The sequence below is a fragment of the Amphiura filiformis genome, chromosome 19 (genome assembly GCF_039555335.1).
Source record: "Amphiura filiformis chromosome 19, Afil_fr2py, whole genome shotgun sequence".
NCBI classification, from domain to species: domain Eukaryota; kingdom Metazoa; phylum Echinodermata; class Ophiuroidea; order Amphilepidida; family Amphiuridae; genus Amphiura; species Amphiura filiformis.
In genome coordinates, this window is record NC_092646.1 from 21,704,750 (window position 1) to 21,732,625 (window position 27,876).

The 27,876-nt window shown below is 36.6% G+C and overlaps 2 protein-coding genes across 2 annotated transcripts in view; one reads left to right on the forward strand and one right to left on the reverse strand.

Moving 5' to 3' along the window:
* The window catches only part of LOC140141045 (pre-mRNA-processing factor 17-like), a 36,112-nt gene extending 25,197 nt beyond the window's left edge, over positions 1-10,915 (forward strand). The window contains exons 11-12 of the mRNA XM_072162824.1: positions 6,827-6,971; positions 7,785-10,915. Of these exons, the coding sequence (XP_072018925.1) occupies positions 6,827-6,971; positions 7,785-7,962 (323 nt within the window). The 3' untranslated portion in view covers positions 7,963-10,915. The remainder of the gene's footprint in view (positions 1-6,826; positions 6,972-7,784) is intronic.
* A 4,092-nt stretch (positions 10,916-15,007) lies between these two features.
* The window catches only part of LOC140140443 (uncharacterized), a 35,240-nt gene continuing 22,371 nt past the window's right edge, over positions 15,008-27,876 (reverse strand). Inside the window, exon 4 of the mRNA XM_072162203.1 lies at positions 15,008-15,975. Coding sequence (XP_072018304.1) covers positions 15,008-15,975 — 968 coding nt within the window. The remainder of the gene's footprint in view (positions 15,976-27,876) is intronic.

Consider the following 27,876-nt stretch of genomic DNA (forward strand, 5'->3'; position numbering starts at 1 on the left):
GTCCTAAACAGCAAACCGCCGATCTAGTGGAACAGGCCTCTTAAGTTCCTCTCGAAGGCGTCTCCAAAACAAATACTGTCCATACCCATCACCTGGCCATTTTATGCACTGCACTCTACAGAATAATTGTCTTAACAACAGAGTCATTTTGTTATCTGGAATCTCCTCCAGAATGATAAAAATCATCGCATTACGATTCTCTTCTATGACTCTATGATGTCCCATGTTTAATTCAAAGTAACACATGTTGTCCTCAACAAATCGTGGCGAGAGAATCACAAGAATTTTCCGGCTTCTTTGCATGTGGAGGGATACTTCACTGAAAAGTAGTCTCCCAGCACGTATGTCACGACGCCTTAGACAAAGTCTGAAAGGTTCCTCACCTTCCTCGATATTGGCTAAAAGTTCTCCATCTACCCAGTCTTCATCATCTATATGGTATGGGACGTAGGCATCATATCGAGGGATGCCATCCTCATCATCGTCAATATGTTCTTCATCGTCATTGACAAGCATGTGTCGTTGGTTTCTTCTTCTGTTTAACAGCAGGAAAAGTTTGTACTTAATGTGCCACCAATAACGCACTACCATAACGGTTGAAATCATTAAAACTATAGCACAAGCAATGCCAATTGAAATGTATTTCCACAGGTGCAATTCACAATCTAAATTGATTTGTGTGATGCTGAAATCTTTTTCTGAATCAGGTGAAAAGCATTGATAACCGTTATATAAGTTATTTTGAAGGTAAACAGTGTTATCTGTGAGTATCCAGTTCCTTAATGCCTCCACTTGGCAGTCACAATAAAATGGGTTGCTACTTAAATCCAGTGTGCTCATGTAAGGATAGTCATGTGATAGCATTGCTTTGGGGACATTTCTAATTGAATTGCCATTAAGAATCAGTGTTCTAATATTGATTAAGTTCTGCAGGTTGCTTATTAATGTCAACTTATTGTTGCTTAAATCCAGATATGTTAGATCAGGAAATAACTTGAATACATTGATATCAATTACTGTAATTTGATTATTGCTCAAATAAAGATGTTGTAACTTGGGTGCTTTGAATACATTCAGAATACTTGGAATGTCAGGAGCAAATGGAAATTTAAGTGCATTTAAGATTAGGTCTTGTAAAATGGGCATATTAGCATATTTACCCTTATCATATAAATAGCACTGGGAAAAAACAAGAGTTACAAGATGAGAACAGGTAATATTATTTCCAAAGTTCACTTTTGATGCACTAACATCAAGGTATTCCAACTGAGTTGCAAACTGACATATATTTGCATCAAAAGTCATTTCTATTCTTTGGTATCTGATGACCAGTACTTTCAAATTTGGTGGAGAGCATGACCAATTTTGATAGGTACTGTCAAACTCATTTTCAGACAAGTCTATCTTTTGAAGTGATGAAATGTTACACAGCTGCTTCCAGAAAGAATCAAAATCACTGCTCATTTGATTGTATGACAAATCTAATGTGGTTGAAGAGGCGTAATTACTCAATGTATTCAGAGCATCAGTTGAAGACATATCATTATTTGTGATAGCAGCCAATCTTGAGATGTTTAGACTTTGTAAACCTCTGACGGCATTCCCAGACAGTGTGTGATGTACAACATTTAAAGGATTTATTTTCAAGACTTGTAAATCAGTAAACCATTCAAATGGTGTACCTTTATAGTCAAATTCAAAGGCTTCTACTGTTAATACCTTCAATGATGATTTCCAATGTCCCCAAGATGCAAATGTTGTTGAATCAATGAAGACTTTGTTCAAGTTTAACATGGATAGGGTCAAATTTTGAAGAGGTGAGTTAAGAGAGTTCACAGCTTGTATGGCTACCGATATGTTGTCGTAAAGAAAAAGTTTGAGACTAGTGAGACTATTGAGTACATCAAAAGCTGGAAGACTGTGAGTACTTAGATACGCCTGTTCAAATGAAAGATAAGTCAATGGAATCACTCTGCTACATTTATGACTTGCATTAAGGTGACGTGGATTTTTTTCATACGATGAGCAAAACTTGATTTGAAGACACGAGCCACCAACTTTGATGGCTAGGGACTGCAGGTTGTGTAATCCTGTGAACAGTTTCTCAATGCTGTCACAGTCAAGGATATCACTGTCAATGTTCAGTTCACGTAAAGAAGTAAGTAGAGCTAGAGTGGTGCCAGTGATGTTATCAGACCCGTCATCAAATGACATCTGCAGAGTTTGCAAGTTTTCTAATCCTTCCAATGATGAAGTACTGAGACTCGATAGGTTTTGCCAACTGAGTACAAGTGTCTGCAAGGAAATGAGATCTTGAAATGGGGAACCTGGTAGAGTCCCAAGGAAGTTTCCATATAAGTACAGATCAGTAAGTTTGTTTAGTGTACCAAATATTTTGTCATCATGTAAGGCGGATATATAGTTCCCGGAAAGGTCTAAATGTTGCAGTTTGTGCAGGCTGCTAAAAACGTGAGCTTGTATGTAGGATATGTGGTTGTAATGCAACACCAAAGTTAATAGTTCATGGAGTCCAGTAAATGCACCATCAAGCAAGAATAATATATTGTTGACAGAGACATCCATATGTTGCAACTTGTGAAAGTGATTAAATGTATAATCAGAGATATCACTGAGTTTATTCCAACTTAGATCAAGTGATTGTATTGAATCCACGGTGTGTAATGGTGGGATACAGACTAGGTTTCTGTTCTTGCAATCCATATTGGTGTGATTCCACATTTTACAAGCGATACTTCCTTGTGGATAACATGATTGTGCCTGCTCTGTTGGATGTCCATTTGTTGGTTGAATAAAAGCAAGACGTATGGCCTGGTACACGAAAAAAGCACAGAAATACTGTAGTAGTATTGACGCCATAGTGGAACACAGATGCATACTGTGCACACAGAAAGTTGTAACCAAATAAGTAAATAAAAAATAAAATGTTTGAAAATTTCAATCACTGATTGCTAATTGAAATTGATTTTTTAATGTGTGGAGTAGAACCAGTAAACCATATGCCTCATGTACTAAACATGCTGAGTGTACTGACATTAGGTCTCTTTGACCTCTTCTCTATTTTTTTTTTCATTATGCTCTCTGCAGTGGAATATTCCATTTGAAATCCATACACCCCTGTGGAAGACATAGCTTTAATCTCCCACACAGGGAGAGTGAATTTCAAATGGGGTTACCTGAATGGGTGACTCCATTTGAAATCTACACTCCCTGTGTGGGAGATTAAGGTTGTATCTTATACAGGGTGTGTATGGATTTCAACTGGAATAGCCCATGTAATGACAAAATCAAAAGAGAAACTACTTGGAGAATAGTATACTCTTACACAGGACTTTCACTTCTGATTTCGGTGCAATAGGGAGGTAGAGATTAACCCTTTTGCAATGAATATTTATATTTAAGCTTCCTGGATTCTTTGGTTTATGGTTAATCAGTCAAAATAAAGGACAGTCAGTTATTTTCTTGACCAAGGCTCAATTACATTAATCATAATTCAAATTTTGGCCTTGGGGAAAATCATAAATGTGTTTATATACCATGCAGGTTTAATGTCATGTCAAATCTGGAAAAATTGCAAGCCTTAAATATATGCATTGTAGCATATAAAGGGATATTGAAACCAGGAAGAAGCAATCAACATTGTTCACAACACATTCTCAAGGTCTTTTCAAAGTCATCTGTGGTCAGATTAGTTCCAAGATTGTTGGATTTTCATTCCAACTCGGTGGAAGTAATCAGCATTTATGTGCACACGTTTTGTAAGGTCATTTTGAGGTCATCAGCTGGAGTCAAATATGTAAAGATTATTGGATATTAAGGATTTTTTATGGATACAACCTGTGTCTACCAAGGCAGGCAACACTTATATATCAGCTCATATTACAAGTCACATGGCTATGATTCGAGCATATGAAACTTCTTTGTATAGATTTGTGTTAAAGAATTGATACCTAATTATTGTGAACTGTAATACTTTGTTTCCTGTAGGTTAATGGCTCGGTTGTCAATCTATGGACAATCAGATCCTTATCTACGGTGCTATGAATAGGTTTAGACTGAATAAGAAGAAGATCTTCAAGAATTCTTACCTAAATTGTGAACTAATACTTTGTTTCCTGTAGGTAAATGGCTTGGTTGTCAATCTATGGACAATCAGATTCTTATCTACGGTGCTATGAACATATTTCTCTCTAGTCCGAAGGGTCGCTAGTTCGAAAACTAAGTTAGGTTTGCTAATCCGAAGTTTCTCTTGTCTGAGTATAGAATAAGGGTTAGGGTTAGCAAGCCTTTATATTCTATATTCGGGCTAGAGAACCTTATTTATTATTCGGACTTGCGAACCCTCGGACTAGAGAACCCGATATTTGGACTAGCAAACCTTTTTCAGAATTCGGACTAGCGAATGAAAAATTGTGTGTTTGGACTAGCGAACCTAGCCTTCGGACCAGGGAACCTTCGGACTATAGAGTTGTGCGCTATGATTATATAGGTTCAGATCGAATAAGAAGAAAATCTTTAAGAATTCATACCTAAATTGCTAATTGTATTCACTTTGTTTTCTCTAGGTAAATGGCTTGGTTGTCAATCTATGAACAACCAGATTCTCATCTACGGTGCTATGAACAAGTTCTTCTTATCTACGGTGCTATGAATAGGTTTATACTAAATAAGAAGAAAATCTTCAGGAATTCATACCTAAATTGCAAATTATATTTACTCTGTGTCCTGCAGGTAAATGGCTTGGTTGTCAATCTATGGACAATCAGATCCTTATCTACGGTGCTATGAATAGGTTTAGACTGAATAAGAAGAACATCTTCAAGAATTCTCACCTAACTTGCAAATTGTATTCAGTTGTCTCCTCTCTAGGTAAATGGCTTGGTTGTTAATTTATGGACAATCAGATCCTTATCTCACGGTGCTATGAATAGGTTTAGACTGAATAAGAAGAACATCTTCAAGAATTCTCACCTAACTTGCAAATTGTATTCAGTTGTCTCCTCTCTAGGTAAATGGCTTGGTTGTTAATTTATGGACAATCAGATCCTTATCTACGGTGCTATGAATAGGTTTAGACTGAATAAGAAGAACATCTTCAAGAATTCATACCTAAATTGCAAATTGTATTCAGTTGTCTCCTCTCTAGGTAAATGGCTTGGTTGTTAATTTATGGACAATCAGATCCTTATCTCACGGTGCTATGAATAGGTTTAGACTGAATAAGAAGAACATCTTCAAGAATTCATACCTAAATTGCAAATTGTATTCAGTTGTCTCCTCTCTAGGTAAATGGCTTGGTTGTTAATTTATGGACAATCAGATCCTTATCTCACGATTACTATGAATAGGTTTAGACTGAATAAGAAGAACATCTTCAAGAATTCATACCTAAATTGCAAATTGTATTCAGTTGTCTCCTCTCTAGGTAAATGGTTTGGTTGTTAATTTATGGACAATCAGATCCTTATCTACGGTGCTATGAATAGGTTTAGACTGAATAAGTAGAAAATCTTCAAGAATTCATACCTAAATTGCAATTTGTATTCACTTTGTTTCCTCTCTAGGTAAATGGCTTGGTTGTCAATCTATGGACAACCAGATTCTTATCTACGGTGCTATGAATAGGTTTAGACTAAATAAGAAGAAAATCTTCAAGAATTCATACCTAAATTGCAAATTGTATTCAGTTGTCTCCTCTCTAGGTAAATGACTTGGTTGTTAATTTATGGACAATCAGATTCTTATCTACGGTGCTATGAATAGGTTTAGACTGAATAAGAAGAAAATCTTCAAGAATTCATACCTAAATTGCAAATTGTATTCACTTTGTTTCCTCTCTAGGTAAATGGCTTGGTTGTCAATCTATGGACAATCAGATTCTTATCTATGGTGCTATGAATAGGTTTAGACTGAATAAGAAGAACATCTTCAAGAATTCATACCTAAATTGCAAATAGTATTCACTTGTTTTCTGTAGGTAAATGGCTTGGTTGTCAATCTATGGACAATCAGATTCTTATCTACGGTGCTATGAATAGGTTTAGACTGAATAAGAAGAAAATCTTCAAGAATTCATACCTAAATTGCAAATTGTATTCAGTTGTCTCCTCTCTAGGTAAATGGCTTGGTTGTTAATTTATGGACAATCAGATTCTTATCTATGGTGCTATGAATAGGTTTAGACTGAATAAGAAGAAAATCTTCAAGAATTCATACCTAAATTGCAAATTGTATTCACTTTGTTTCCTCTCTAGGTAAATGGCTTGGTTGTTAATTTATGGACAATCAGATTCTTATCTATGGTGCTATGAATAGGTTTAGACTGAATAAGAAGAAAATCTTCAAGAATTCATACCTAAATTGCAAATTGTATTCACTTTGTTTTCTGTAGGTAAATGGCTTGGTTGTCAATCTATGGACAATCAGATCCTTATCTACGGTGCTATGAATAGGTTTCGACTGAATAAGAAGAAAATCTTCAAGAATTCATACCTAAATTGCAAATTGTATTCACTTTGTTTCCTCTCTAGGTAAATGGCTTGGTTGTCAATCTATGGACAACCAAATTCTTATCTATGGTGCTATGAATAGGTTTAGACTGAATAAGAAGAAAATCTTCAAGAATTCATACCTAAATTGCAAATAGTATTCACTTTGTTTTCTGTAGGTAAATGGCTTGGTTGTCAATCTATGGACAATCAAATTCTTATCTACGGTGCTATGAATATAGGTTTAGACTAAATAAGAAGAAAATCTTCAAGAATTCATACCTAAATTGCAATTTGTATTCACTTTGTTTCCTCTCTAGGTAAATGGCTTGGTTGTCAATCTATGGACAATCAGATTCTTATCTATGGTGCTATGAATAGGTTTAGACTGAATAAGAAGAAAATCTTCAAAGGACACATGGTTGCTGGTTATGCATGTCAGATGGACTTCTCCCCAGATATGAGGTTGGTAATAGTGTTATTTCAGTGGACTATTCCAGTTGATATCCATACACCCGTATGGAAGACATGACCTTAATCTCTTACACTGGGAGTGTAGATTTCAAATGGAGTCACCCATTCAGGTAACACCATTTGAAATTCACACTCCCTGTGTGGAAGATTAAGGTCATGATTTCCATAAGGGGTGTATGGATTTCAACTGGAATAGCCCAATGCATCCGAATTGAATTGAAATTGATTGAATGAAGATAATTTTCAGCAGTAAAAATTGAATGGAAATTGAACAACTGAGAATTAGAATCAAATTTACAATTCAATGAAAAATGAAATTAAATATATTACATAACTATGAAATTATTATAATCTGATCTACTGGACTTACGTTTTAGTGAGTGGCAATATTTCACATCCTATCTCGGATGCATCATCAGGCCAACTGATGTTAAAGCGGCAAAAGTTTGTTGACCTGTGAAGAGGATGTTACGTCACAGGTCGAAGATGAGCCAAACCTCTGAGGGATCTTCGTTATCGCTGAACAATAGGCCCCTGCCAAGTTGTGTCGTATCCCGCCTCCCTTATTAAGTGAAGGCTCCTCCCGTTTAACATAAATCGCTTCCTTGACTCCTCTCTCAAACCATCTGCTTTCGCGATCTAATATCTTGACGTCCTTGTTGTCAAATGAATGATTAGTGCTGTCTAAGTGTGAGTAAACCGCAGAGTCTCCGCAACCATTGGAAAAACCACTTTGAAAAACACAATAAAGTGTGACACTTACAGCCACTCAATTATTAACGCATCTCTTTATATTGATTACAGTTATGTGGTGTCTGGTGATGCAGATGGTAAACTAAACATATGGGACTGGAAAACGACCAAGTTATACTCCAAACTCAAGGCACACGATGGCGTATGCATTGGCTGTGTGTGGCATCCACATGAAACGTCTAAAGTTATTACGTGTGGATGGGATGGACAGATTAAGTTATGGGATTAAATGCCTAGAACAGAAACAACAGATCCACGATCTTGCTACCAAAACAATACTCCTTGCATGTACAAAAAGTGTATTTTTTATTCCACATTTTTCTAGCAACATGGCGGAAGAGCTCGGCAGGCTATTGCAAAGCATAAGGTACGCGATAATCAAAGCTTGTGTTTGAAAGGCGTACACTTACACAACACACATTTTGAGGGTAGAACCTTATTTTAATATGATTGTGCAAACGGTCAATATTACATTATCAGAGAATGATGCTCAATGGACAATATTCCTAACAGCTCCCCATTTCACTCCTGGGTAGAGAGAGCAAGTGAGGTAAAGCGCCTTGCTCAAGTGCACAACACGATAGCGCCACCAGGGATCGAGGTAGAGCCTTTTCAGCTGGTCCACCATGCCCCCAAAATTTATACAAGTCACAACACAGGTTAATTCATGGCTTGTTACTAATGGAAAAAACACATGTGGTTGATGAGTGCAGTTTAAAATCCCCACCAAGTGAACATTTAAAGCGGCTACAGATTCTGAGTATTCGACATAGAATTTTTGATGTAACATACATTATTTAATCTAGTTTCGTTTATTCAGGACCGCCGACAAGGGGGGGGGGGGTAATGGGGTGCGTTACCCCCGTGCCCGGGGTCCTAGGGGGCCCGTAAAAGTAGAGAAAACATACTTTACTACAGGGCTGTGTAAATCAAAGAAAATGGACCTCAGGGGCCCGTAAAAAAGTAAAATTACTTTGTAATTAAGGCATCCTTTCTTTGCTTTACTATACAGGCCAACTAAGGTCTCTTTTCTTGTCCATTAGGCCTAAGTAAGGTATCTGTTCTTTGCTTTTTTGCGGACCCTCCTTGTTCAGAGGTGCCTTTTTTCCTTTGCTTATTAAGCTCTTTTTATACATACTCACTAAGGTCTCTTTTCTTCCTTTACGGGCCCATGGTATCTTTACGAATACCCAAAAGCCTACTCATGTTAATATCTGGTCATGGTTTGGTCTGCTGTTTTCCTGGGGCCCACTTCACTAAACTTTTAACCATTCGTAATACCCTTTTAATAGACGAAACTTTACGAAGGGTCCCTGTAGTAAATCCCTATATACTTTACCGTTCGTAAGTGAGTTTAGTAAAATGGAACTTACGACTTGTCATAAGTTACAAACGATTTTGAGACTTACAAAGCTTTGTAAAGTTTAGTGAAATGGACCCGGGTGTAGTAAAACATTTAAATCAATTGTTGATGGTTAAAGCCCCACATTGAAAATCGTCATTTTTCCAGGGGTCCATTTCACTCAACTTTACGAAGCTTCGTAGTCTCAAAATCAGTCGTAACTTACAACGTATCATTAGTTCCATTTCACTGATTTACTACAGGGATCCTTTGTAAAGTTATACATCTATTAACAAAAAGTGTATTACGAACGGTTACTTGAGTTATGAAGGGTTAAAAGTTTAGTGAAGTGGGCCCCAAGAAAACAGCAGGCCAGACAATGGCCAGATATTAACATGAGTAGGCTTATTTCACCTTGAAGGCATGGATGGTCTTGCAAATATATGGGCAAACTTTCCCCTAGGCCATCCAATACGCCATTCATAAGTAGGACTACAAAATTGCTACTGGTCAGTTTATACTCTCATTTCCACATCTGTTTTTTTTTTCAAAGTGTGACTTGAAACCTGACAAAGTTTTGTATGTGTACTTCGATACCAAGTCTATAATACTGCTCTTAACTTGTAAATTTCAATAAAATAATGTGAAGAATAGAGAAGGGCCTACAGTATGCCATTTATTTTTTGATTTTTATTTACCACATTTCAAGAGGGTAGCCAAGATCAGTGAACTATAGTTTGATCAGCTCTTAATCGGCCGGCGTTGTGACATCGCGGATTAATATCAATATATTTTATTTCGAGAATTGTCTTGTGACATTTTGCAAGAAGCATCACACTCCTATACTTTTATATGCTTCTTTTAACACGCAAAATGTAGGCCAGACAGGTCAAGTATAATGTGGATCTACTTTTCGGCTTAGTGGTAAAAGCCTAACAATTCCCGCCGATTACGAGCTGATCAAAGTATAGGCATCAACATTAGCAAAAGTGTGATTTAAATCAATTTATTATTGTCCATAAAAAGGTAAGAATATTTTTGTATCACAAAAAGTTTTTGTCAATGTAAGTAAAAAACTAAAATCACCAAAATCGAATTATGCCAAATATGGGCCAAAACAAAAAAAGTTTGGGGTCAGTAAACCGTTTTATTATGAAAATTATATAAGAGCATGATTTATTATTTTATGATGATGCTTGAGCAAACTGGCATATGAAAATTGTGAGAGAGAAAAAAGTGAATTTTGAGCGTTGATTTCACCACTGTTTCTAAACATGTTCAATTCGGGCATAGAAACGCTCCAAAGTCACTTTCTCATTAATTATACTTCAGATTTAGGTTGAGTCATATTTTCTAGACATTCAGAGTAAATTGAATCACGATCGGTATTTTTAAGCGAAACAGAAGCACTTTTTACTATCGCCATGCGTTATCTAGACCTTGTTCAATTCGGGCATAGAAAGTGCTGAAAACAACGCTCAATAGTCACTTTCTCTTTAATAAAACTCCTCCATTTCATAGTTATGTTCAAACATATTTACTAGACGTTCACAGACAATTGCTCGATAATCGGTATTTGTGAGCAAAACAGAAGCACTTTTTACTGTCGTTCATAGAATATTTATACCCAATGAAATTCCAACGCAAGAAGTAAATTTCAGGGGTTGTGCCACACTTGTTAACTGGGTCTGGTTATGTCCAGGTGGTACGTTTACAAAAAAAAGTGTAAAAATAGTGAAAATGTGTGGCATTGTTTTTCTGGTATTTTGTGAGTTATTACAAAGATTTCTTTGAATTATTTTTCCAAAATAAACACATCTTCTTGAAAGTGATAGACACAGAGCAGTATTTTTTATATCCAGTCTTATTCACTTGGCTTGAACCCCCCCAGTTAATTGCACAACACTGTTAGAATTCGCATGTCATGTCGTTTACCTGTGGAAACCCCACATTACGTTTCACTTCCTGGAGAGAATTTATCAAATATTGAAAATTCCCTCCTGAGGTTTGTATCTGTTCATGAGTTGCAAGGATGTCATTATAGCTAGAAGCAGTATAACACAAATGGGTCAATGAGTTACATAAAAATTACCGTGTGTGGTATTTGGTTCCCGGGAAGTGAGTTTTGCCTGAGGCAATTTTTGGTTTAAATGTTGATCCCTCACTACACGAGTTATTACTGTCGATTTGGTTGAAAAGGGAGGTGAGACATGATCAAATCTCTCCAGGAAACAAAACATAATGCATAACAAAAGCAAGGTCAAGACATCTCTATGCATAACAAGGAATAACTTCAATAAGTTGATTTCATATTAAACGAACATTTTGACACCTCTTGGCAAAATCGGAGCACTTTGATGTTTTTGACCGGCAACTTTTGACCAGCATCAACCCCTGAGGGGGCCTATGAACTTTCGCATCTGTACAAACTAGTATTGCATAAGAACTTTGACACAGGGGTTGATGCTGCTCCAACTTCTAGAATTCCCGGTTCAATATCACACAGCACTTCAAAACAGCAACACTGACGATGTCAACCGATGGTTTATGAAACGTCCAGAAAAACGCATGTTTTGACTGGTCTTGCTCAGATGAAATTCTTTATGTTGTGGATAATCAACAGACCTGATGAATTTATTTAAGGATGCAATGAATAAATTTTTCACCATCTCACATATTACCAATCAACATGAATTTTGTCACCGGATGATGTCCATCACAACATAGTGTTTGTAAAACCAAACACGGCATAATATTTAAACCATTGTGATTCAGTAATTTTCTGCGACAAATTAATTATCTCAACTCTTCATGATGCAGTCATGTCTACAGTAGAATTCATCTCGACCTTTGCAGGACTTAAACCCCATTAAAAGCTATTAAACCAAGATAACACTCATTGAAGCAGCTCAACTGATTAAATCAGATCTTCTCTGGTTGTGCACAAGTGTCTGTTTGTTACATGTGCGACATCGCAATAAAGCTGGTATTATAGCTTCAGTTGGGTAACCGATTATAAAGGAAACGAAAGGAAACAATGGTATGTGTACCTTTGTTCACGAAATGAGACAATGACCTGCTTTTTGTTAACCAGCATTCTTCAAAATGAGCAACATAATGATTGTTGACTTAACACGGTTTGGAAATAATTTCTTCATATTTTTGGTGTTATCTGTCGCTTACATATCCTTCCTAAAACACAAAAGTGCGACCCTCTCCAAACATCTAAATTAGCTAAAAATTTAGGACATGTTACAAAACTATATTTTCTAGAACCTATTTAGAATAGTTTAAATGTAGCTTGTACCGTTTTTTGTGGCATCCTTCAGAACGGAGCGGTCCGTTACCAATATAGCTCAATATTTTCGGTCAAATCTCCATTCAATTAACACGGGAGTTGGCTAGCTATGAGCTAGCTATGCTTTGCCCTCACTCATATTCTACTGAAAGTGCTAACCCCTTCTGAACATCTAACCTAGCTGTAATTTTAGGTCATGTTAGAGAAATATATTTGCTAGAAGTTTGGAGAATAGTTAAAATATTGGCCGGTTATTTTTCACACAGTGATGTTAACTAGGCTTATTACAAAATAACTTCTTCAGTTATATTTATTAAGTTTTTAGGAGCTTGAGCTTTTGATAGGAGGATCTTTTTGAAAGGTTACATTTCTATTGATAAATTAAGAACTTCTATAGATCTAACGCTTTGTCTGCTGGGAATAAGTAGTTTGACAGTGTTAATGTAATGTATGAGAGTTACATACTGCAGTTACTGTCCGTTTTCCTATACACAATACACAGTGCTCTCACCATTGACGCGTGACCTCTACAAACAGTGTATGTTATAGGTATATGGGCATTGCCTAGTTACTTGCAATATCACGAGCATCATCCCCACTAACAGACAGTGTGGTATCATCAGCATACATTGAAATATAACCATGCTCAATCAATTACTTTACACATGCTATTAATAAAAATGATGAATAATAGTGGCCCAAGTATGCTACCTTAAAAGACACATAGTATTAAACGAACAGTAAAATGTCAGTTTTACCTATTTTAATGTCAAAATAACAGTCGTAATCTCCATATTTACAGTAATTTTAAGGTACCGCATAGCTACCTTTTTCAAGTTAGTCCCTGTTGAAAACTGGACATGGGTATGACTTACACCAACTATATGCGAGAAATGCCATGGGTCAGTAGATTGCGAACTTTTATAAATGGTAAGACTTTGGGGGAAATTGACCCATTTTTCAAATAAATAGAAATGAATGTCTGAAAGAATCGCCGTTTGACATTAATTTTGTTATACATAATAGTCCTGCATAGACAAAAAAATTCCGTATGGTTACATAAGACCAGCGAGTTTCACAATTTACTGTTCCACTTCGATTTGATCCCCCATTTATTATTTTCTATCGGTTTTAAACATAAACTCACAATGAGGATAATTCTTCACCGTGACGGCGTGGCCAACATTTATGTATCGTGGTCCAAGAATATGCATATAATATCCGCATTTCGTTCAATTCAGTCTGGTTTATTTTGGTTGATACCTAAGTGTGCATCAGTAACAAACCAGGTATGAGACAAAGCAAGCATAATTATGGCCGTATACTACGAATCAGCCGTAAAGTCGGCCCGGTCAATTTGGTCTTATTTCGTGTTTAGACAATATATATCATAATCTTTAAAATGGTAGATCATTTGACTTCAAACGATATCCAAAAGCGGGGTTATGGTTTGTTGAACTTTGCTCCTTCAACAAAATGGTAGATTTTTTCGGTTCTACATGTGTCTCTATTTGCTAGTAATAAATATCAAACAGTCATAATTGGCGGTCATTTCAAATCATCCCCAAGTCAACAAGGTTCAAGAATGTCCTCTCATTGTTAATTGTTGGTTATACATACCTAGACAAAATACAATACTTTGTTACCCACCACTTGAACAGGATTTAGCCAAAGCAAACAAAGACTACAGCTATTTAAGGATTCTATAGAAATAGGTAGAAGCATATTATCCTCTTCAGCAATAGGATTATTGATTGGTTTAAACGGTGTTTGACTCACGCATTCAAATGAGATACTTGTCGCACCAAATTGAGGTACCTATGAATACGACCTTCACGCACATTTTACATTGTAACTCAGCTTAGAATACAATTTACCGACTTTACGGCTCATTCGTAGTGTAGGCCTACGGCCACATTAATGTAAGCTGTAATTCGTCACATTGTGACAATTAAGAATCGGTACATGGGCTCTTCCCAGATATAACAGGTTGCTAAACATAATTATGTGACATATACTGACACATGTCATTTCTCACACATGATAGTTGGTGTAGGTCATGTTTACTTTTCAACAGGAATTAACCTAAAAAGATCGTTAAGAGACCCCTTAAAGCCATATTATAACATTTGCTGAGGAGAACGCACTCAAAAAAATTTCAAATTCTGGTTTTTACACGATTGTGATGTACTTTAGTCAATAAAGATACTCTGCAAAAATCAAGACTGAGGTGCACATGTAGTTTTGTCAAAATCCGAGATTTTAGATAAAACGATGGAACCGGCGTTTTATTATTATGATGGAAATATTAGTCGAACACGAATGCACAGTACGTACACGGCGTGCGGGATACACATACACACACACCCCGAGGATCGTGCCGTATTACAACCGCGGGAGTAACATGCATGGGCGCTAGTAGTAAATTCCAATTTTCTATGCTTTACCTCACTTGTTCGGCTCAAAATTAAAAGGGGACATATCTGACAGTAAAACCTAACATTTTATGGAAAATAAATAATAATCTATTTTTACAGAAATGTTATAATATGGCTTTAAGTGCACCGACATATTAGTCATCGATTAACCATAACCCAAATTCTTTAAATTTTTCAACCTTGCTTTCTTTCCTACCTAAATGATTTCCGCGAGCAATATATACATGTTCCAAATGCTCCTCATTCCAATCAGGATTAAAAACTCATTTCCTGTTGGAAAACGAACTTTATCCAACCTGAACAACCTTAGATCTGGTCGCCATTTTATGACCTGTTGCAAGGCAAGCTGATCAAAATGGCGGAATTTTTGGGACGAAAACGACGCTAATTGCTGCACCCAGCGGTCAGCCAACTTCATAATAAATGGAACTGATTTCATGTATAAAAAACAAGGGCAAGGTACGCCTTCTTTATGCCCCTCTGCTACCCACATGTCATACATACTGTAGCTTTGGCGCATGATTTCCAGCGGGTCTTTCAACCAAACTGCATCAATATCAACAAGAAGAACGTCGATGCCAACAGATAAAAGTACATTTCTCACGTAAATAGTTCTTCTCGTGATAAGTTGTTGATATGTATTTTGTTTACGTTCAAATTTTCCACGTGTCTGGTAATCAAGAGTGTTTAAAACTTTGAAGTGGTCGTTTTGTCTTACTGAATAGAACTTGAAAGCTTCATCATCTTCGCATATCAACATGATATTATATACCAAACCAAGATTTTTAACACTCCTGAACCAATTGTCAAATAATTTATGGAATTCAAAATTAACCGTCGTAAGTATTACAAACTGATCCAGTTGTGTCTGTGTCAAGTTTTGCTTGACACGTTCGTTGTGGTTTTTTATGGCTTGGATAACTGATTTATTATGTAATATATCAATTACTTTATTTGCAGGAAAAATTTCTGGAAATCCTTTTATTTCGGAATTCTCGTGATGCATTGCGTCTTGTTTAACACCTCGAATGTTGATGGCCAAAGCATTTTCCGCATCAACATTTGAATGAGTATATTCTTTAGCTATGGATGCATTTCCCCAACTCGACGTCTTTTGGTGACTCTTTCCATGTTGTGACTCCACCACGATGTGCTTTCGTTTTCCTGTCGATGAAAAAACAAAACAAGATTGCATGTTAAATGTTTGGCTATAAAACGATTCTATTAAGCTGAGTTCACATAGAAGTAAACTATTCGGGTATACGGTGCACGTTTTGCAGGTGCACACGTATAGCTTAAATCGAGCAAGGTAATTTCATAGTACCGGGTCACATAGAGGGCACTATTCGAAAAGGCCGTATACCTGCGTATAGTAGTATAGTGGGAATCCGGGGCCACATAAGATTATGTATGTTACGCGTGTAAGTAACAGCCAACAGCGACGGTGATCGATTCTCTAGCGATGGGGGTGCGGTCTTGATCAACCTGTATTAAATCTTCGAGGTTCCCGATTTTATGTAGACTACCAAATATAGAAAATAATGAGATGCCGCTGAATATTCATGACTTTAGCCATCCAATCATGCACCGAGATCTTGTTTCTCATTTATTGTTTGAAACGCAAACACTCGCGCCAGTGAAAGCTGTTTCGTATTGGAAAAACACAACCTTCTCGACCGCAAGATTGACAGCAAATGGGCGGTATGATCATCGTACAACCACCAATGAAAACAGCGTATTTCGTCAGTGCATTGGGTCCGACATTTACATACAAACATTAATGAGCTAAACAAGTTGTACAAGACGGACTTAGACGGTCACCGATCGCGGTTTGTATTAAAAATCATGAAGATAAAAATGGCAGTGTCAATAGTTGTGAGTGCGCTTCGCTTGTCAATGATGGTGCGAAATATAAATGATTAGTGCAGAAATTTTAGTTGATTTTATTGGCCGTATAAAGTGGCCGGGGCTTGATGAAATTAGCTGGCCATAGTATATTGAGACCGTCTTGAACAAGACTATTTTAAAATTGAATACATAAATACAAAACCCACCCAAGTCCATGGGAAGTGATTTTGAGAGAAAAACATGTGTATCATTTTAATTCCTTCAGTTAAATTTACCTGTAGTTTTACGTGCAAATGAGTGGATTAAACTTAGGTATGACGATTAGCATTTCAGGGACTTCGTGGGGTTCATTTTAAATGCTGGACTTGGGTGGTTTTTTGAATCATATACAAAGACAACAATGTTGGAATGAGATTACCACTAGTAAGATAATTCAAAATAAAGCACACAGGTATGTATATTGTTGATAAGCATTCTGCCATGTAATATAAACCACACACTTTCCTTTATTAAACCCAATTTTTTTTCAAAAGTCACTCTCCAGCAATGAATGTGTTACAAGTGGGCATTTATACATACTGTATTTCAATCAATGTGTTACAAGACTCAAATCATGGAATTGGGTGGTTTTTTCATACATGCAATTTTTCACATGCTCAATAGACACAGAGGATGAATTTGAGTTGTTCTTTCATACATAGGCCTGTCAACAATTTCCCATGCTTAACTCAATTTGGCCAAAGTATGGACTTGGGTTGGTTTTGTATTCATATATTCAATTGGCAAACCTATACTCGCCTGATCGGATAGCGTATAGCGAATACCGTATAAGGTATACATACTTCAATGTGAACTCAGCCTTATAATCGCATCTATGCATAATTTCCATCTCGATACACCTGAGCACACAATTACGTCCAAGCAAGCAATACAGTCTGTGTTTATACTACACGGTTGCGTGCATAGCATCATTTATAAGAGCCGTGTGAGCTTCTAGCTGGTGACTAGTGGAAAATACGGCATCCGTGATTGGTTTTTGTCAAAATCCCGAATGCTCCCTTCATTCAATCAGAAAATTTTATATCGAACGAAAGCTAACACTAATCATTACGTCAACAGATGACGCAATTCAATGTTTATAGCAAGGCGATGTGGTAAATCTGTTGAAAACGACCTATTCACGCACATTTTTTGACTCGTTTTAAAAGTCAATACCCCGAGTGATCCTTACAATATTTTTCATATTTTATTTCATTAAATAAAAGAGCACACTTATATGTGACGCGATCAAGCAAAATCAGTCGGAACTCGGAAATATTAAATTTTAAGTTTCTTATAGAATAGTAAAAAGCATTTTCAAAGCTGGATTTTGCACAAACCCCATTGAAATTGAACAACCAGTTCCAAAGATATGAGCAATTAAAGAATTTCCAAAACAAGAGGAAACATAAGGAAATATTTCCTTTGTTTGGCTATATCTCAAAATCAATATTTCCGAGTTCCGACTGATTTTGCTTGATCGCATCACATATTGTCTATATACTAGATTCATTTCAATAGCCAATTCTCTTTAAATTGCAAATCTTGTGCGAATATAAAGTTACTATTTTCGCCTGTTTTACCATACAGTTGTAAATTCAATGAACAATGACACTACTATAGGGGTGTCTTTGGCACAAATCGACCTATGACCTCCCCTTACCCTTCCCCCGGAAATGGTTTTAGGCGCGAAGCGTCATGGACAAGGTCGCTGAACAAGTTATAACTTGTTTGTTAATATAATTCTTTTGTTTTAAGTAGAGATGTCCTCCAAAACACCTGGGATCGTGTCAAAGAAGAGTGAATTGAAGAAAAGTCAAGGTTTTCAACTACCTGCAAGGCATAATATTATGTTAATATAATTATTTTGTTTTAAGTAGAGATGTCCTCTAAAACACCTGGGATCGTGTCAAAGAAGTTGAAATTAAGATAAATTGAATAGAATTCTTTTATTTAAGAAAACTTTTTAAAATATTAGTAGAGATGCCCTCCAAAACACCTGGGATTATGTCAAAGAAGTTGGAATTAAGATAAAGGGAAAAATTGAACAAAGATGTAAGCTCTGAAACTCGAACACACCTGGGTTTATGGCATTATCTTATAGAAGTTTTGAATTAAAGAAAAGTCAAGGTTTGCAATTACACCCGTTTGATATTTGTTAATAGAATCGTGTAAAACGAGAAATAAAGGGAACAAAGAGTTTTTCAAATGATCTAAGATCTAAAATTAGATTTCAAAAATATAAATACTCCTTCAGAATTTGGGAATGTTCATTATTTGTAATTTAGAACAACTTGAAAGTGTTAATACTTCAAATGGAGCGAAAGATTGTCAAAAGTTTGTATCTGAGAGAGCTGTACAACAATACCAGAGCTTACCAGCAACGAAAACAGTGTGGATTGGTTTAAAGACGGATCATCGAAAGTAGATATATCCAGCGAATGTATCTGATATACATACAGATATACGTTAAATTAAACATATTAAAACTGAACCTGAAGGACGTGTTCAGTATCACGGATTCCTACAAATATTTCTTGTTGGAAGGACCGCTGACTTTATCACCTTTGAAAGATCTTGTTGAAAATACTTGGTTACCGGATATATGTAAAGAAGCAATTAAGGCTGAAGAAAAATGGGCAGTGCTTGAAAACCGTCTTACACAAAAGGTAAGTGTTATTACATGTATTTACTTGTTGTCAAATGAGGATTAATTTTATTAACACAGAAACTATAATTATAGTAATTAGTAAGAGTCAGGGACGCCTTTTAAGCTCAAGGTTTATTTTGGTCAATTTTGATAATTCTATTTTTATGCTCTTTTGTCGCAAGGCCCAGGGCGAAGAAAGTACGGATAGTGAAGAAGATACACGAAGAAGAATTGCAAGGTATTTCTAGTGGTCATGATCAAACTATAAAAGCAACCAATAAAACTTTTTACTAGCAGGTCGTTGATCGGATGTGTGACTCGCCTTCAGTTGATCAACCATCTCGACTGGAACCACGGCCATCTTTCGTGTAAAATTCATAATTCAAAAGTATCTACTTCAGTAGAAGACTTGCAATTGTTGGTACAATAGCTTTTAGCAAAACACCAAGAAAACCACCACGCTGTATCAAGATATTTTTTTTAGAGTTCAAAGATTCCTTTCTATCCGCGAGTGAGCGAAGAGTGCGTTTATGACGAGAGAGTTGTCTTTTCTGAGCCGGAGTAAGAGCAACATTGCCCTTTAAAGTATTTAGAGCTATTTCAGCAATAGCTTTGATGAGTATAGGATCTGCAGTTTTGATAATAGCATTACGCTGCTTTGCATTGCATCGTGAGAGTACTTTTATGAAGTCACCACGGTGTTCACAGTCTGAGACATGTTGAACACTGAATAGTTGTAGCAATTGAACTTGTTTATTAAAGTTCAATTTTTAGGAACATAAACAAATGGCGTCTGACCTGGTAAAATGTTCGTGAGCAGACGGTAGTTGTCCGGTGTACCAGGTTTTAAGTCTATAAGTAAGTAAGAATATGGCTCTCTGGTTGCATCTTCAAAACTCTCTTGTAAATATTTAGGTTTGGTTGAACATTTGTCTAGCCAAGTAACTGATTTGCGATCTGTCTCTTGGATTTTTAAAGAGCACAAAGTAGTGAGCGTTTAAACTCATCGTGCGTGTGTTTTCCTTGCTGGAATAAGTTCTGAGTTATGAAAATAACTGAAAGGTTTTTGTGATGACTACCTTTAGTAAACATGTTGACCATTCGTACATCGTTGGACAGTTCGCTCATCAAATCATCCAAAATCAACAAATTGTTTACTCTTGGGTCAAACTGGCTTTCAATATCATCAGGGAGTCCTTCAACAAATTGTATTTGCGGAATTGTTTTACTCATTTCAGTATCGGGTTGATATTGTACGTAACACCAAATGATAACATCCGGAGGTGGTGTAATAGTCTGATCAGCATTCTCTAACAGTTTCTTAACAAAGAACGTTTTCCACTTCCACTCATTGCCGCTACAATTGCTGTAAATGGGGCTTTCAACCTCAAGTCCATATTGTCTGTTGCGCTTTACCAATCAAACTGAGTTTCTGCTGATCAAAGTATGATAGTTAAAGCATTTGTACATGAAAAGCAAATCACAAGTATTGTATTTCTAGATAGTTATTGATAAAACTTTAAAAAACAACCACTGATAGATCCTGTATTCAAAAACATATCCGTGAGGCTAGGAATCTTACATCGTGCATTTCATACTCGGGTGAATCTAAGTAATACCAAAGTTGACCTATGTTTTCAACGTACCTTTTGCTGGGTAGATTATTTCTCTGTCCAAACTTAACCGTATATGCTATTCAAACACATTTTTGAAGTGGCTCTTAAACCTGGATTAACTTTGATCTTGTCGGGTCTAAGCGCTATACCTTGATGTTGTAAATAATCACTAACATAATCTTCTCTTTCTTTGTCTGTGACGCAATCCTTGGGATATCCACCACTCTCTTGTTTGTATCTCAAAAAGGTGGATATGTATCGTTTAAAAAGATCCCTTGATTTGTTCTTAAAGTGCCATACTCGGTGTATACGCTGTATAAGATGGTTCCTCCTTAACATCTGCTTCAACATCAACGGCTATGCTGCTTGTGTTGTTTTTCTTAGATGTTGCGGTGTGAAGTTCTTTCAAATCTCCAAACAACTTTGGAATAATTATGATGATCCATGGTGGTCATGTTTTTGGAGTTATCGTTGATATGCAAATCTCCAAACAACTTTGGCAGGGGAAGATCCATCTCGGTTAAATTTTCGTCGCTCTTTGGATTTATTGGAAAACTGTAATTTCCTGCAAACTCCATCTTTGTTTCTTTTTGTTGCAGTGATGATCGCTGATAGAACTTAATGATAATATACTTTATTCTGAGAAAATCTTCATGTTATATACAAAATCCGTTCTAATTTTAGACATAACATCATTTTCTCAAAATATTCATGACGTCATCTTCTCAAAAATAAATATGACATCATCAACTGTGAAGCTGTTCTTGTTTCACAATCCTTTGTTTCTGCAAAGATAATAATAAAAAAACCCACCACATTTGTAAATAAAGGTGTCCTAGCGCGTAATCTTATAAAAAGTATTCAAGATTTGATTAAAATCACAAAATATTTATTATTTACGAAGAAAGTAATAATCTGTATATAAATGAAGCAAATTTACCTATTCTTATTCATCCATGTCTTCGTAAAAACCCTCATCTGAGTCCGAATCCTCCTCTACAAATGGTGGTATATTAAGTTGCGGTAGATTAGGGTTTGGGTATGGATATGGCATTTGAACAGCCGCATGAACTGCTGCAATCATATCGGGATCATCTTGATATAAAAGTTCCCATGGTGGTGGAAGATTTTGTTACACTACTACGGCCTGTGGCCCCCCTGTGGCTCTGGTGCGGTGACTGTATGAGTACAGAAAGGTTCTCTACATGTATTGTCTCCTGCTGGGCATTTTCTCCAAATAACGCTAGTAGATCTTCTCTCTCATTTCTCGTCGAAAAGTACAATTCACCATAATCGTTTGCGAGCCAATAGATGCCCTCAGTTTCAGAAAACATCGGTCCCTCACCATAGTAAATAGAACCAATGTCAAACAAGAAATGTCTTTAAAAAAGACAATGCCTCAAGAGATTCCAGCGGGCACCATCTGTTATTTGCCATAAGAGATACTTGAAATGCTAGCTTTAAGCCTAGTACAAGGAACTTATACGATGTCCTCATATTCACAAACTCGGATACTATCTGTCCATCGTATAAGACTATTACCGTAAGGCAGCGTATTGAATGAATATTAAACAGTCAAGAATAAGCTCCGCCACCCGCTGTTTCGGATCCCTCACTGTCTCCCAAAACATCAAAAGCGTTGCGCGTATACTTAAGACTGTCCTTTTCACACAACGCAGACAAAGTAAGGCCAACTTGCCTACAAATGGTCAAATTTTGGCAAGAAATATCTCTGTGTAATCCTATGCAAGTCCCACATCACATCCATCACATCGATATCGGCGATCGTATTTTTTTTTACTGAAGTTAGGCTAGGCTGGTTACCACCAGCGTCATGCGCGTGACGTGACACAGCTAAAATAATCAACCGGAAATCGGGGATCATTAAAACGTCAACAATTTCAAAATACGCAATGACAGTAAACTTAATGGCGAGCGGTCCCAATTTTGAGCCATACAAGTTTACGTGGTGAACTAGCTTTAGTTAAGCCATCTTGCAATGGTAATAATTCTGATGTATTTAATGCAGGAATATACACACCCAGTTTTTGCCCACTTTGTACATAAATTTTAAATTTACACACCGAGTTTTTTAAATTTACACACCCAAACCTTCTGATCCTGCCTAAGACCCTGCCTAGCATGGAGGACAGGCCTAGGCAAAATAAAAGCTTTTTTCTAATAATTTCTCCATAAGCGTCATTTATGTCAACAAATTGTTCGCAAATCCACAGCAGGGTTGCAAATATACCATATGTCACTTTCGGAGTGCGACAATTTGTACAGATAAATTTATCACAGGTATTTTTCTATTAATTTGGCCATTCGTCTGCATATTACCAAAAATAATGCATTTTGGGCGCCCGTTTCTCCACGAACGTTATTTATGTCGACAAATTGTTCGCAAATCCACCACAGGGTTGCAAATATACCATATGTCACTTTCGGAGTGCGACAATGTGTACAGATAAATTTATCACAGGTATTTTTCTATTAATTTGACCATTCGTGTGCATATTACCAAATAATTTTTTTATAACCCATTTTGGCCCACCGTTTCACCGCGAACGTAATTTATTGCGACAAATTGTTCGCAAATCCACCGGTTAGTTTTAAGAATATAATACATGGCATAAAATGTGACAATTTATCAAAATAAATTGATAATGAACGCTTTTGTGGATATTTGCCAATACAATTATACATCTGACATGTATATGAATTATGATTATGTCTTCAGGCTGTCTTCAGTCAGTAGGAATTCAGATGAGTACATGCAGCTGAGACTAGTCAATGCTAGTCTCAGGTTGTAGTAAGCTACAAATTTCAAATGTAGGATTTGTTCTCATTGCTTACCTGTGTTTCACATCATATTTTGTGGTCAAAATGATTACAAATGTGTAATTTGCAGTCATTTCCGACGGCTAGTAAGGATTTGAATGCACACTAAACCCCGGGCCGTGACACTCGTATTCAATCCCTGTATAAAAGTGAACGGCAGTTGACACATCGTAAGTTTGAGTGACAGTTGCAAGGCATTTTAAATACAAGATGGCGGATGTCGATCGAGTACGTGCTATTTTATCAGCAAAAATACAGCTGATTTAGCCAAATTCAACATGGGGTCATCGGTTATAATATTTTCCTAGCATATTGAGCTAACACCACAGCTACATGGTTTTTCACAATATACTAGTAATAAAATAAAGAAAATCAGTAAGCTTAAGACGAATATTACCAGGGAAGTGCAACCCTGATATTACCTAGGGAGATCGGGGAAAGTGGAACATATTTTTGTCCAGCCCAAACAGGATTACGAGCAAGCAAGGCAAAACGTAAGGTTTACAAGATACATATTTGGTGCATACGCACCAATATGAACCTCGCGCCAATCAACCTTTTTGTTCCTTATGACCGGAGGAAAAGTTCGACATATCGCACGACTCTTTAGGATATTTGATTAAAAAGATACAGAGTTAAGTGCACAAAGTACAATAAGTGACTATATCTCATTAACCAATGATCGTACAGATACGCGACCACTGAATTTTTTGTTCCTTATGACCAGACGAAAAGTTTGACATATCGCACGACTCTCTAGAATATTTGGTTAAAAAGATAGAGGGTTAAATGCACAAAATTGGAAAAGTGTAACAGCTCTATCTCACTAACCAATGATCCTACAGATATGCCACCGCTGACTTATTTGTTCCTTATGGCCAGAGGAAAAGTTTGACATATCGCACGACTCTGTGGGATATTTGGTTAAAAAGATAGAGGGTTAAGTACACAAAGTAGAAAAAAGTGACTATATCTCATTAACCAATGATCCTACAGAGATGTGACCACTGACTTTTTTGTTCCTTATGACCAGAGGAAAAGTTTGACATATCGCACGACTCTGTGGGATATTTGGTTAAAAAGATAGAGGGTTAAGTACACAAAGTACAAAAAAGTGACTATATCTCATTAACCAATGATCCTACAGAGATGTGACCACTGACTTTTTGTTCCTTATGACCAGAGGAAAAGTTTGACATATCGCACGACTCTGTGGGATATTTGGTTAAAAAGATAGAGGGCTAAATGCACAAAGTAGAAAAAAGTGACTATATCTCATAAACCAATGATCCTACAGAAATGCGACCACTGACTTTTTTGTTCCTTATGACCAGAGGAAAAGTTTGACATATCGCACGACTCTGTGGTATATTTGGTTAAAAGATAGAGGTTAAATGCACAAAGTAGAAAAAGTGACTATATCTCGTTAACCAATGATCCTACAGATATGCGACCACTGACTTTTTTGTTCCTTATGACCAGAGGAAAAGTATGACATATCGCACGACTCTGTGGTATATTTGGTTAAAAAGATAGAGGGCTAAATGCACAAAGTAGAAAAAAGTGACTATATCTCATAAACCAATGATCCTACAGAAATGCGACCACTGACTTTTTTGTTCCTTATGACCAGAGGAAAAGTTTGACATATCGCACGACTCTGTGGTATATTTGGTTAAAAAGATAGAGGGTTAAATGCACAAAGTAGAAAAAGTGACTATATCTCGTTAACCAATGATCCTACAGATATGCGACCACTGACTTTTTTGTTCCTTATGACCAGAGGAAAAGTATGACATATCGCACGACTCTGTGGTATATTTGGTTAACAAGATAGAGGGTTAAATGCACAAAGTAGAAAAAAGTGACTATATCTCATCAACCAATGATCCTACAGAGATGTGACCACTGACTTTTTTGTTCTTTATGACCAGAGGAAAAGTTTGACATATCGCACGACTCTGTGGGATATTTGGTTAAAAAGATAGAGGGTTAAGTACACAAAGTACAAAAAAGGATGCAGCCAAAGATAGGAGCTTGTAGTCACTGCTCCGCAGCCGACTGATGATTCCGCTTTGCCCCGTGTTCCACTTTGCCCCGATCTCCCTAAATATTCGTCTCAGGCTGAACTATTTAGCTACCGTTCACAAAAAATTCGACATTTTTGTAAGACGGGGGTGCAGGCCCTTTAAATATCCCTAAAATCCTTCACAGATACCTTATTTCAGATTAACTTCTTTAAAACAATAAAAACTTTACACATTCAAAGCTTTATATTCTTTTCAAAGTCCAGAATCAAGTCAAACATTTTATAATCACTCTTCAAGGCAAACATTTTACTACAACCCCGTATAAAGAATTTATGACCGTCCCTTTCTTTTTATTTTCTAATGCATAATTCATTAGCCCGAAATGCAGACTCATTGAGCATTTTGTACTGTAAGAACTTCGTGGCAACATGGAAAACGTAGCCCAAATGTACTTGACAGAATGATTTGTCATGGCAATCCGGCCATTATTTCGCCCAATAGTCGTGTTTCATGTTCCAATTCGAATACATACTGCTTTCGGCAGAAAAAATGTATACCATTCCGAAGAATTGAATATAATTCCTCCTCCACCGCATTTATCTCGATGTTGTTTAAAAACTGTTCGACAGTTACAGCACCTATACAGAACAACAAAAAATAACAATTAATAAGTTTTGCTTACTTTAATAAGAAAACAATTTAAAGATATAAAAAGTTCGATATTTTAAAAATATGATATAGATATCATATCACTAACAAGGCCATATCGGTCTGTGGATATATCTGTCTTACAAAGTGCGTTGGCAGAAAATATGGCTAAGTGGGTTATAAGGTCAGGGGAGTGAAACTGACACAATTCATGGGGGACTTACTTCTATGTTTGTTTGTTCAATGCCCTATAGTACACAGTGTCGACTTCCTATTCGATAAATATAAATTTAATACTCCGTTGGTGAGCGACGGGCGACTGGTATTTCACCGAACGCAAGAAAAGGAGTTCTATCTGATTGGCTAGCAATCGATCGCTTAGGTCGCTTAGTAGTCAACTACAAACTCAAAACTGAGCATCGTATTCAATTCGATTGAAATCGATATTCTATTATTGCCGTAGATAAAGAGAGTGATAGTGTGTCAATAATGTACATTGTATTGCAGCTGGATTTTACATGCATTCTTTTATATAAATTTTTTCTCAAAGAGTTGAATATGATCAAAATTTTTACTCAGGATTTAAAATTTTTACCCGCAAATTGCAGTTAAACATATCCACAGCAAAATACCGGTCCTCACTAATTAGTGTATTTAATTTCCAGTTAGTGTATTTAAGATAAAACCTGACAACAAATAAAATTTTCTTGCAATAGAAATATCATATGGGATACTGATATGGTAGGCCGCAACCGCCACAACGTGGAGCTGCTACGCGTAGCTGACTTTTTGCTCCGTGGAGCCAAATTGACCAATCTAATTAAGTACGACTTACTCATTACGTGAAGCGAATTTATTCATTAAGAATTTGCCAGACGAGCGTCACGTAGTTGCAAGATATCCTCGGTCACGAAAGTTATGATTCAAAAAGTAGTTTATGAAAAGTACGAACTCATAGATGGACATGCACTCATAAGAAACTCATACAGTATTGTACATAACTATATAGCTAGGCAGAGTGGTGGTAAACTATGCACACAGTTCTGCGATCTGCAGTGTATCGCCGGGAGCTAATTTGTATAACTTGCGCGGTGTCCCTGCGGAATTCGACCTTCAGCAAACTGCAAACCAGTTCGGATTTACTTTATATACTAGTAGTAGGCCATACATACTGTATGTAGTTACTGTCCGTTTTCCTATACACAATACTCAGTGCGCTCACCATTGACGCGTGACCTCTACAAATAGTGTATGTTAGAAGTATAGGCCATTGCCTAGTTGACGTCACTGTGTAAAAAATAACCGGCCAATATTTAAAGTATTCTCTGAAATTCTAGAAAATATAGTTTTGTAACATGTCCTAAATTTTAGCTAATTTAGGTGTTTGGAAATA